The 13,251-nt window shown below is 21.7% G+C and overlaps 1 protein-coding gene across 1 annotated transcript; it reads left to right on the top strand.

Moving 5' to 3' along the window:
* Positions 1-59: 59 nt before the first annotated feature.
* Positions 60-13,058, top strand: LOC122510583. The gene is made up of 34 exons (XM_043625352.1): positions 60-850; positions 958-1,064; positions 1,251-1,341; positions 1,482-1,667; positions 2,047-2,116; positions 2,229-2,355; positions 2,473-2,524; positions 2,663-2,790; positions 2,907-2,975; positions 3,279-3,456; positions 3,748-3,927; positions 5,525-5,631; positions 5,756-5,846; positions 5,937-6,122; positions 6,289-6,358; positions 6,521-6,647; positions 6,787-6,838; positions 6,988-7,100; positions 7,230-7,298; positions 7,576-7,753; positions 7,944-8,123; positions 8,527-8,678; positions 9,509-9,710; positions 9,863-9,969; positions 10,126-10,216; positions 10,474-10,659; positions 10,795-10,864; positions 11,048-11,174; positions 11,312-11,363; positions 11,652-11,764; positions 11,894-11,962; positions 12,074-12,251; positions 12,494-12,673; positions 12,795-13,058. Exons 1-34 carry the CDS (start codon positions 697-699, stop codon positions 12,956-12,958), a joined length of 4,206 nt encoding a protein of 1,401 aa, XP_043481287.1. The 5' UTR covers positions 60-696; the 3' UTR covers positions 12,959-13,058.
* The last annotated feature ends 193 nt before the right edge of the window (positions 13,059-13,251 follow it).

The raw sequence follows: 13,251 nt of genomic DNA, 5'->3' as shown, positions 1-13,251 counted from the left end.
GAACTCCCTTGTGAAAGTTAAAACAGTAAAATGATAAAGATTTAAAATATTTTCTTAAAAATATTTATTATTATTATTTAAAATAATAGATTTATTAGTAATGCACTTCGAGCGAGTCTCATCTCGAGAAACCTAGAATCTCGAGAAAAAAACAATGGAACAAATTAAATGTTACATTTTCATATCATTTCTTTTATGAAAGGACAGAGTCCTATTCTATAATTATAAACGAACAAAAAAATTGCAAATCAAGTGCAAAAAACTAGATAAAGCAGGTTTTTCTACAGACAAAAAGTAAATTTTCAATTAGTATATCCTTTACATTGTATAATAATAGAACAACTTCTTTTTTTTTTAATATTTACATTCTCTTTCTACTCTATAAAAGGTGCCAAGTCTTGAATAATCGAGTTTCATTCTTGACTCTTGTGATACAAAATGCTTCACGAATTTTTACATCAAACTGCACTTTTATTTACTTTTAATGAAGTACCATAATTAAACGACAATAAATAAACTTTAATAAATAAATGACAATGATTAATAATTAAATTTAAAACTTAAAAAAAACTAATTTTAAAAACTTTTAAATTAATTATCTAGAATAAACAAAAAAAAATTATAATAAAGAATTACTATAAAATAAATTACAAAAAAATTATAAAATAGTGTTTTAAAAAGTGAAGTGAACGAAAAATGTTGTCAACAATATTGTGTATTTTAGTGTCTGTTTGTGCAATTTTTTATTTTTTAAATAATAGAGAGTTATATAAGAGAACAAATCACATTCCGGGACCATTTTCTCTTCCTCTAATCGGATGCGCTTATAAATTCATTGGTGATTCCACACGTAAGATTTTATGTAGTGTACTTTTATGTAAAATCCATTTTGCTAAAAATTAGAAAAATTTTATTATATTGTTTACGAAATTAACGTAAATTATATTTTTCTGATAGATTTTATGACACAAATTATAAGAATGAGTAATATATACAAATCACCATTTCGAGTGATAATTGGATCACGAATATTTCTCTTCACTAAGGATCCGGAACAAGTAAAAGTAAGATGTACAATCCTTTAAAAATTGTTATTTTATACAGTCGACTCTCGATAAATCGAATTTCATGGGTCATGAAATAAATCATTTATCTGAACTTCATAAAAAGTAAAATTTTTCATTTAAAATCGAAAAATTAAATTTAAAATTAATTTTAATATTAACTATAATTTTTCATTTCTATTAAAGACGATTCTTCAAAGTTCGAAAACAATTGAAAAAACCGATATCTACGATTTTGCTAAACTTTGGCTTGGTAACGGATTAGTTACGGCTGAACGTGAGTTCGATGAAGTTAGAAAAAAAATTACGAATTTTACTGTATTCTAATTTCATTTTTTTATGGAGACGATAAGTATTTAAAATTTTTAAATATTTTTCTTTGAAAACTTTTGAAATACTTCGAAATTTTTTTTATAGATAAAATATGGCGTAAACATCGAAAAATGATTCAACCAACGTTTAATAAAAACATATTGAAAACTTTTATTTCAATTTTTCAAAAAAATTCACTTCTTTTGACAAAAACTTTTGAAAAAGAACTGAATGGACCGGAATTTGAAATTACACCTCATGTTACCTTGATGGCTGTCAGTAATATTTGTGGTAATTTATAGTTGATCAATTTTATTTTCAGTTTAATTTTAATTATAATTTTTGTATAATTAAGGGTATTGTTCTTTAAATGAAATAAAATAAATAATTTTTTTAATTACAATTAATTTCTCCTAGTTAATATAATTATTTTTTTAAATTATAATTAGTTTTTCTTTATTGTAATTAATTTTTTTAAAGACATTTTTTTATTTTAATTATTTTAAAATGGAATTTAATTTATCGATGATACAATTTTGTTTGACATTTTTTGCGGACTGAATTAATTTCTTTTTTTTAGAAAAAATTTTTTTTTTATGTAAATAATTGTTACTTTAATTTTTTAATTATGATTAAAATTATACTATTGTTATTTTAATTTAATTTATAGAAACTTCAATAGGTGTTTCGGTAGAAACACAAAAAAAGGAGGTTGAACAATTTTACATATTTTCCAAAAGGTAAATTGTAGAAATTATTTTGTTTTATTTACAATTTTTTTTAAGACTTCAGTTTAAAAAATAACTATTTTTGTCTATTATGAATACTTTTTGAACATAATTTTTTTTTCAGGGTTTTTCATGTTTTATTTAGTCGATTAATTCAAATATGGTTACATCCAGATTTTTTATTCAATTTAAGTTCACTTGCAAAAAGTTTCAATGGTTACGTTACGTTCATACATAATTTCATTGATGAAGTGAGTAAAAAAATAATTATATTTGTTTAATACTTTGATTAGTCATTGGATTCAAAGTACATTAATTATATTGAAGTATTAAATGAATATTTAGCACTGCTTGTTTTTTAATTACAGATTATTCAAAAAAAGAGAGAAGCATTGAAAATGAAAGCAAATATAAATCAAGGTACATCAATATTACAAATAATTTCATTACAAAAAATAAATTTTGAGACATAGAGAATAAAATTAAAAAAATGTAAATTTTTATTATCCATTTAAACAAGAAAATTATTTTTTGTTAAAAAAAAATATAAATAAATAGGTACTATTTTTACAGAAGATTCTTTAAAAGGCAGAAAACGAACTTTGGATTTATTATTAGAATTATCGGATAGTGAAAGTTTTACGGATAAAGAACTTCGAGAAGAAGTGGTGACTCTGATAACTGCTGTAATATTTTTTTTTTCTAATTTTTGCAATTATTTATTATTAATAGTTTAGTATTATTATTTTATTATAAAAAAAAGAGAAATCACTTTTGATAATTTTAGTTTGATTTATTAAAGGGTTCTGATACCACAAGCAGAGTGATCAGTTTTGTATTTCTTATGTTGGCAAATTATCCTGCAGTTCAGGTGACTTATATTGTTTGTATAATTAATTTTTTAATTGTAATTACTAATGAAACTTTTTTTTATTAGAAGTAAAAATATGTTTATTATATTTAAAAAAAATATTTTTATTATGAATAAATTATATGTTTATTATATTTAAAAGAATATTTTTATTATGATTAAAAAATATGTTTATTATTCAACACATTAATTTTGTTAAAAGTAGAGTATTTTTATAAATTTTTATTTTGCGATTGTATGATTTTTTTCGTAAGACGAAAATATTTTTTGTGAATTTAAAAGTTTATTTTAAATTATATTTAGGAAAAAGTTTACGAGGAAATATTTAGCGTTTACGGTTCTGATGATTCAGAAAAAAATCCAGTGAAATTCGAAGATTTACATAACTTTATGTATTTGGAACGTGTTATCATGGAAACAATGAGAATATTTCCAGTTGTTCCACTCATTGGTCGTTTGGTTTTAGAAGATATAGAATTGGGTATAACTATGTTGACTATTAAAAATTGAAATTCGTTTATATTGATTGTCAAAAACTCTAAATTTGATTAGAAATAATTATATAGAATTACGAACATTATTGAGATTCAATATGGAAATGCTATTCTCCACCTGCGAACGCCAAGGTCACCGCAAGATGTCAGTTTAGTTGTTTCTTGGAATTTCTCCTGACACCTGGTGGCGATCTTGTCGTTCTCTAGTGGAGAAATTAATTTTTTATTTTCTTCCTTCAAAAACTTTTTTATAATTAATAAAATATTATTGTTTACAGACGGACAAACAGTACCAAAAGGTTGCTCGGTAGTTCTTTTTGCATTGGGACTTCATCGAAATGAAAAAATATGGTCCGATCCATTAAAATTTGATCCTGACAGATTTCTACCGGAGGAAGTTAATAAACGCCATCCTTGTGCCTTCATTCCATTCAGTTTTGGTTCCAAAGACTGCATAGGTATTTGCAGTTTCATTGGAAAAAAAAATTTCAGAACTGATAAAAGTATCCAGTTGTAGAAAATAATTTCTTCTATTAAGAAAATTTAGTTATCAATAAAACATTGAAAAATTTTTTTTTTTATTAATATTACTACGTTAATTTAAAGAAAAACAAATTTTTCACTGAGAAATAAAAGGTTTTTGTTTTAGGTCGTAACTATGCCATGCTATCTATGAAAGTTTCAATAGTAACACTACTGAGAAAATATATTTTGAAAAAGGACCAAACTATGAAAATTAAAGATATCAAATTAAAAATGGAAATATTACTTCTTTTTTCAGAACCAATTAAGTTAAAAATAGAAAAAAGATGAAATTTTGCTAAAAATTAAAATATAATGTGATTTAAATAAATAAATATTTATGACAACTATCCTTAAAAGTCTGTCGTCATTTTCTTGAATAATCTCAATACGTTAATAATTAAAATAAAAAAGTGTATTTATAAGAAATGAGAAATGTTGTTTATAAGAAATAAATATATTTTTTGTGAAGAAGACGAATAAAATAGAAAATAAAGAATTTCTAATATTAAATTAAAATTACCTTTTATTTTAAGTTGATACTTTTATAATTAAAAGTTGGTATTTTTTCTACTCAAGGATAATTTTATCGGTATAATAGAATAACAATTTTCAATTAAAAAATTTTTTTCATTTTTAATTTCACATATCAGTGAAAAACTATTGGTAAAAAAATAGTGGAACCACTTTAGCACATGTTAATAACATTATAAATATTAAAATTAGTTGTCTTTAAAGTTTTTTTTTATTATAATAAGAGCAATTTTAAAATAGATTTAAGATAAGTAGAAGTAAAAAAAAACACTTAAATGCTTGTAAAACGAGTTTATAAGGCGAGTTTTTGTGAAGAAAAAAAGTTAATTTTTAATGGGAAGATGAATTTCATGTAATTAGTACAACTTTTTTTTTCAAATACTCTCATTCTTCTCGGACTTTATAAAAGTCCCGCGAAAAGAATTCAATAGTTCAGATTCATTTGTGACTTTGTGACTAAAATGTCTACATTAAATAAATAAATAAATAAATAAATTAATTAATAAATTCATAAATAAGTAAATTAATATAATAAATAGTTAAGTTCAATAAAAAGTCAAAAAAATGTTGTCAATAATATTGTATATTTTAGTGTTTATATTAACAGTGATTTTTGCAAGTTTTTACATTTTCACTAGCAGAGAATTATTTAAGAAAACAAATCATTTTCCTGGACCGTTTAATTTTCCTCTTATTGGAAGTTCTTACAAATTCATCGGTGGTTCTGCACGTGAGTTTTTTTTTTCTTTAAGTGAAATCTATTTTGTTAAGATGTTTTGAATTTTATTTTACTTAATTTATTTTATTTATAATTTATTTCGGTAGATAAAAAAAATTATTAGAGTATAATTATTAATTAATAAATTTATTATTTGGAAGTTTCATTGAAAATTTCAGCAAAAACTAATGTACAATTAAAATTTAACAAATTTTATTAATTAACTTTATTATTAATTAATTAATTATTATTAATAATAGAAACATTTTTTCTGCTCATAGATTTTATAGAACGAATGATGAAAATTAATTACACTTATAAATCACCATTTCGAATGACAATGGGAACACGAGTATTTATTTTCACTCAAGAACCAGAGCAGATAAAAGTAAGATTTCATTCTCTTGAAAAAAATTATTTAAAAAAATTATTTTATTTTTTAATATTTAAATTTAATGAAAAGTTTCATCTTGATTTTTTAATTTGACTGGAATTTTTTATTTATATTTAAGACGATTCTTCAGAGTTCAAATACAGCTGAGAAGGATAATATTTACAATTTTGCTAAACCTTGGGTTGGCGATGGATTAATAACTGCTGAACGTATGGAAATTAAATTATTTGATTCAAATAAATATATTTACTTGATAATCGACTATAATAATGTAAGAATATTTAAAATTCTTTTTGTAGAAAAAATATGGCGCAATCATCGAAAATTAATTCATCCAACGTTCAATAAAGCAATACTACAATCATTTGTATCAATTTTTCAAAGAAATTCACTTTTATTGATAAAAGAATTTGAAAATAAAATAAATGGACCGGAATTTGAAATTACACCTTATGTTGCATTCATGTCTGTCAGTAATATTTGTGGTAATTTGTAATTGATAATTTTTACTTTTACTTTAATTATATTTTAATAATGCATTTTTTAATAGTAATTTTTCAATAATAATTTTTTAATGGTAATTTTTTAATGATATAATTAATTTTTTCAATCATAATTATTTTTTTACAATTGGGATTTTCATTTTTATAGAAACTTCAATGGGTATTTCTGTAGAAACACAGAGAAAGGATGTTGAAAAATTCTACAATTTCATGGACAGGTAAAAAAAATGGATTGTAGAAAAAAAATATGTTTTATATACCTACTTTAAACAAATGAAATTTTTATTGTTTCCATAATTAATGATAATTATTTTTTTTTAATAATGTCAAATTTGTAACTTATGACTTCTTTTTTTTGAGTATACTTTTTATTTTTTAAGGGCATTTCATGTTTTATACAAACGATTGATGCAAGTGTGGCTACATCCCGATTTATTATTTAATATGAGTGTCAATGGAAAAAAATTCAATTCCTACATTACTTTTATGCACAATTTTACTGATGAAGTAAGCAAGAATACTTTTTTTTCAAAGATTATATTTTGTTATTTCTTAATATATATATAAAAATTAGGGAAAAAATTAAATGAGCAAAAATACATTTATTATAATAAAAGAAAAGTGAATGTTTAATTTTTAATTACAGGTGATTCAAAAGAAGAGAAAATCTTTACAAATTAAAGGAAATGATATTCAAGGTACACTTTTTAAAGTAAAATAAAAATATCTACTTAGAAGTTAAATGAAAAATTTTTTAATTTTGTTATTCATTGAAATAAAAATCAATAGTAAATTTTTTCGATTAAAATATTGAAGTAACAACAATTTTGCTTTGATTGGTTGACAGAGGATTCTGAAAAAGTGAGAAAACCAACTTTGGATTTTTTATTAGAACTTTCGGAGAATGAAGGCTTAACGGATAAAGAACTTCGTGATGAAGTGGTAACACTCATATGTGCTGTAATATTTGTTTTCTTCTATTTTAAATATAAATTTATATAATTTATTTTAATATCTTTATTTATTAAAGTACTATTATTTAATTTAATAATTTCGTAAAGAAAAAAATTTTAATTTGATTTTTTAAAGGGTTCTGACACTACAAGCAAAACAGTGGATTTTGCACTTTTTATGTTGGCAATTCATCCTGAAATTCAGGTACTTATGATTTTTTGTATCATCAATTTTTCGAAATATGTTTGGTAATTGCTAATTAAAGTTTAAAAAATTCTTTTTTTGTTAAGAATACTATAAAATATCATTTTTATTTGAGACTAGCAAAAAAATTAGTTTTTTTTAAGAATAATAATAATATAATTTTTATAAAGAATAATAATAATATAATTTTTATCAAGAAAACGAAAAATAGAATTATTATTAAAAAAGATTAAAATATTTTTTGTGAATTTAAAAATTTATTTTAAATTATATTTAGGAAAAAGTTTACGAGGAAATTTTTAGCGTTTACGGTTCTGACGATCCGGAAAAAAATCCAGTGAAACATGAAGATTTACATCACTTTATGTATTTGGAACGAGTTATCAAGGAAACAATGAGATTATTTCCAATTACTCCTCTCCTTGCTCGTATGGTGTCAGACAATATTGAATTGGGTATAAAATATTACGATTAATTAAATATTAATTTTTGTGACATTTTTTTTTAAAATTGATAAATATCTAATTATATTGAACCATATAATAAAAAATTTATTTTAATTTAAAATATAAATATACTTATATATAATTATTTATACAATTAAAAGCACATAATTACATTAAATAGATAATTAAAAATTTCTAGATGGAAAAACAGTGCCAAAAGGTTGTTCGGCAATTATTTCAGTTTTGGCACTTCATCGAAATGAAAAAATTTGGCCTGATCCGTTAAAATTTGATCCTGACAGGTTTCTACCCGAGGAGTCGATTAAACGTCATCCATGTGCATTCATTCCATTCAGTTTTGGACTCAGAAACTGCATAGGTATTTGCATTTTTATATAAAAAAAATTTTTTGCTTAACTCCTAGGAAGTAATTTCATTCATAAATTACCATTGATTATATAGTACAGAAACTCGTTTTCCCTATTTATTTTCTATTCATATAATTTTTTACTCTAAATTATCTATTTAGAATAATTAATTATTAATTGATTAACTAATACACTATAGTGTAATTGTAATTGTTTTTATATTTTATTATCTTCCTTTTTTAATTTTCTTTTTCTCAATTAAATATTTTACTGAAAACTAAAAGCCGTGGAAAAATTATTTACAAAATAATAATGTAAATAATTAAATATATTTATCTACCTAATATTATAAAAAATTTTTAAAATATTGCAATTTCTTGATTCGTAAAAAATAATGTTTCTAATTTTTTTCAGGTCGTTCATATGCCATGATATCGATAAAAGTTTTATTAGTAACATTACTGAGAAAATATGTTTTGATAAAGGACAAAATTACCAAAGTCAAAGATATTAAATTAAAAATGGATATAATTCTTCAATTTTCTAAACCCATTAAATTAAGAATTGAAAAAAGATGATACTTTGCTGGAAAAGTTAAAATATTCATGATAATTATAATTATACTCAACATCGTGACGTTTTTTTTTAATGACCCTATCATCATGTTAGTAATTAAAATAATAAAACGTGTGTCGTTTTTAAGAGAAATAAAAATATGCAACATTCGAAGAAAATTTGTTTTATTTGTTATTTTTATTATTGATACGAAGATATTTATTTATATATTTATTTATTTCTGTGAATAAATTTCCCAAAAGGATCCAATTTTCAATTATTGCTATTTATTTTTTAAAATTATTTTGTTTAATCTTTAAATTAAAAATACAATAATTCTATTAAAATAAAAGTGAAAATTTGTAATTTTCTTTTTAATTAAAAGAGCATTTTAAAAAAAGACAGAAACCTTATATTTGTAAAGTTAAAAGATAATGATAAGAAATTAATTTTTTTATTATTGCATAACAAACATTTCCGATTTATTACTCTTTTTTTCTTAGTAAAAAAAATTTTGGTAAAAAAAGTAATCTAAACTACTTTGTAAGAGAGGTAATAAAAAATGATAATTATTTAAATTATTTGCCTTGAAAATTTTTTTATAATTTAGTTTTTGTGAAGACAAAGAATAATTTTTCAATAAGAAGATAAATTTCATGGAAATATATATTAATGATTTCTATTTAAATTCAGTCATTCTTCTCGCAGTTTATAAAAGAAGTAGTCTCAAGAATTCAATAGTTCAGAATCATTTTTCACTTTCTTAATCAAATATCTCTTAAATTTGTATATCGAATTTTATTTTTATTTTAAACAAATGTGATTTAATTGAAAACAATATTATAAAATAGCGTTTAAAAAAATAGAGTTTAAAAGAAAAATGTCAACAATACTTTATATTTTAGTGTCAATTTTGACAACGATTTGTGCTATTTTTCATTTCTTCAAGAACAGAGAATTAGTTAAGAAAACGAATCAGTTTCCGGGACCGTTTAATCTTCCTCTCATTGGATGTGCTTATAAATTCATTGGTGATTCTACAAGTAAGATTTTCAGCTAAGTGATATTAATTTACTGTAGTAGAATTATTATTTGATAATTTATTTGTAAATTTAAGCAAAATTCAGTTTGCAAGTAAAATTTAGTAAATTTTATTAATTAACAAAATTAATAGAGAAGTTATTTCTGTTTGTAGATTTTATGAAACAAATTATAAAAATTAGTTCCACTTATAAATCACCATTTCGACTGATATTTGGATCAGAAATATTTATTTTTACTAAGAATCCCGAACAAATAAAAGTAAGATATGAAATACTCTCAAAATTCTTATTATTTTCTTTATTAAATTTGTAAAAATAAATAATAATTGTCACAATAATTGTGAAATTTTTTAATTTTCTTTATCTAAATTAAATCTTTAATGTTGACTGTAATTATTATTTATTTATATTAAAGACGATTCTTCAGTGTTCAAAAGCAATGGGAAAAGCTTATGTTTATGATTTTGCTAAACCATGGTTGGGTGATGGATTAGTGACTGCAGAATGTAAGTTAAATCATTGTTTATTATCAAGTACATATTTAATTTTCGTATGAAATAATTTCCATTTATATCAATCAAATGGTTGTATCGAATATTAAAATGAAAAAAAAAATTTATTGGATTTCAATAAAAATTATTTGATCCAAGTAAATATATACTTAATAATAGACAAGTGAAATCGGTTATTTAATTAAAGTAAAACTTTTTTTAAATCTGGTAGAAAATTTTCAGTAAAAACCTTCCAAATTTTTCTTTTGTAGATGAAATATGGCGTAAACATAGAAAAATAATTCAACCAACGTTCAATCAAAAAATACTGCAAACCTTTTTTTCAATTTTTCAAAAAAATTCACTTCTGTTGATAAAAGAGTTGGAAAGTAAAATAAATGGATCGGAATTTGAAATTTCACCTCATATTGCATTTATGGCTGTCAGCAATATTTGTGGTAATTTTTTGTAGTTAATAATTAGGGAAATTTTATCTTTAGTTGAATTATATTTAATTTGAATCAATTATTATTTTTTTTTTGAAATTTTCTTTTTTTAATAATAATTAATTTTTCTGTAATTTTTTTTAATAGAAACTTCAATGGATGTTTCTGTGGAAACACAAAAAGAGGATGTTGAAAAAATGTACAACTCTGCAGAAGGGTAATAAAATTTGATTGTAGGAGAAAAATTTTATACAACTATTTTTTAAACAAATAAAATTTGTATTGTTTGTATAAGTAATAATGATTAATTTTTTGTAATATTATTTTAATTTTTAAATTAAAACTTCTTTTTATTTCTGAGTAATTATTATACTACTGAATGTAATTTTCATTTTTTAAGGGCATTTTCTTGTATCCAAAAACGATTTCAGCAATTATGGTTACATTCTGATTTAATATTTAATATGACTTTCATTGCAAAAAAATTTAATTCATACGTTAAATACACTCATTACTTCACTAATGATGTAAGCCAAACAATGTTTCTTTAAAATTGCATTTTTTTTTATTATAAAAATTTTAAAAAGTATTAAATGATTAAACACAATTATTATTACATTAAAAGAAAAATTAACTAAACAATAAAATATAAAATTAATTACAGGTCATTCAAAAAAAGAAAGAAGCTTTAAAATTAAAAGCAAACGAAAAACGAGGTATACATTTTGGTTTTTGTATAAATAATTTTATGAAAAAAAAATAATAAAGTTAAATAAAAATTTGAACTTGTTCTCTGAATTTGAATCTGTTAAAAATAACTGATTTAAAAGCAAAAAGTCAGTCACTGATTGTCAGTTAAAAATATATGATTTTTAACTAATTCAAATTTAGAGAGTGGAAAATAAAATAAAATTTAAAAAAAATTGTTATTATTCAATATAAAATACAAATCTGTGTTAAATTATTTTTTGGTTAATATAATAAAGTAACACTAATTTTGATAGAAGAATTTCCAAAAGAGAAAAAAGCAACTTTGGAATTATTATTAGAATTAACGGACAATGAATGCTTATCGGATAAAGAACTTCGCGATGAAGTGATAACACTCGTAACGGCAGTAATATTTTTTATTCACTACTTTAATAATTTATATACCTAATTTATTTATTATAATTTTTTTTTTTGATAATCTCTTAAAGAAGACAAAATTAAGCAATGTTAATGATTTTACTCTGATTTATTAAAGGGTTCTGATACCACAAATAAAACTTTGGATTCTGTAATTTACATGCTGGCAAATAATCCCGAAATTCAGGTGCTTATAATTTTTTCCTATTGATAATTGATTTTATTATATAGATAAAATTATTATATAGAGATAAAAATGTTTTTCACGAATAACAAAATTTATTTCATATTAATTTAGGAAAAAGTTTACGAGGAAATTTTTAACGTTTATGGTTCTAATGATCCAGAAATAAATCCAGTGAAATTTGAAGATTTACAAAACTTTGTGTATTTGGAACGAGTAATGAAAGAAACAATGAGATTATTTCCAATTGCTCCTTTACTTGCTCGTAAGGTTACAGATGATTTTGAAATAGGTAAAGAATACAATTGATTACATAATATTTATTTTTAATTTGTAAAAATATTTTCTACAAAATAACTTGATAAATACGTAATTATATCGAAATATATATATGTAATTAAAAATGTCTAGATAAAAAAAAGTTCTTTTGTATTTATTAATTGAATTTCTATTTATTTTTCAATATAAATACTAAAATACTGAAAGAAATTTGAATAACAATAATATTATCATAATTAATTATAAAAATTTTAGATGGAAAAATAGTACCAAAAGGCTGTTCGGCAGTTATTTTAGTTATAGCACTTCATCGGGATGAAAATGTTTGGCCCGATCCGTTAAAATTTGATCCTGATCGTTTTCTTCCGGAAGAAGTGAAAAAACGTCACCCATGTGCTTATATTCCATTCAGTTATGGTCCCAGGGATTGTATTGGTATTTGCATTTTTATTAAAATTAAATATAAGTCATATTATATTGATTAAATTAATTTAAATAAAAACTACTATACATAATTCTTTTTATTAAGAAATAATGTTTCTAATTTTTATTTTAGGTCGTGGTTATGCCATGATATCAATGAAAGTTTTATTAGTAACATTGCTAAGGAAGTACATTTTGAAAGTAGACAAAATTACCAAAATCGAAGATATTAAATTAAAAATGGATACAATTCTTCAATTTTCTAAACCCATTAAGTTAAGAATTGAAAAAAGATGATGATTTGCTGGAAAAATTAAGTTATTCATCATAGTTATCCTCAACATTGTGATGTAATTTTTGAATTAATCTATTATGTTAATAATAAAAATAAAAAAGTGTGTCGCTTATAAGAAAATTAAATAAATATACAACTTTAATAAATATACAATAAAAAAAAACAATAAAAAATGAAAAAGTCTCAACTTCATTCTTTTATGTAATAAGAAAACTGATTAAAAAGAATTAATAATAAATTTATGAATATTTAAATTATTTTCTTTTTGACTTTTTTCTTATTAATTTCAATATCA

The sequence above is a fragment of the Leptopilina heterotoma genome, unplaced genomic scaffold (assembly GCF_015476425.1).
Source record: "Leptopilina heterotoma isolate Lh14 unplaced genomic scaffold, ASM1547642v1 Lhet_120, whole genome shotgun sequence".
Classification (NCBI taxonomy): Eukaryota; Metazoa; Arthropoda; class Insecta; order Hymenoptera; family Figitidae; genus Leptopilina; species Leptopilina heterotoma.
This window is presented reverse-complemented; position numbering and strand designations above follow the sequence as displayed.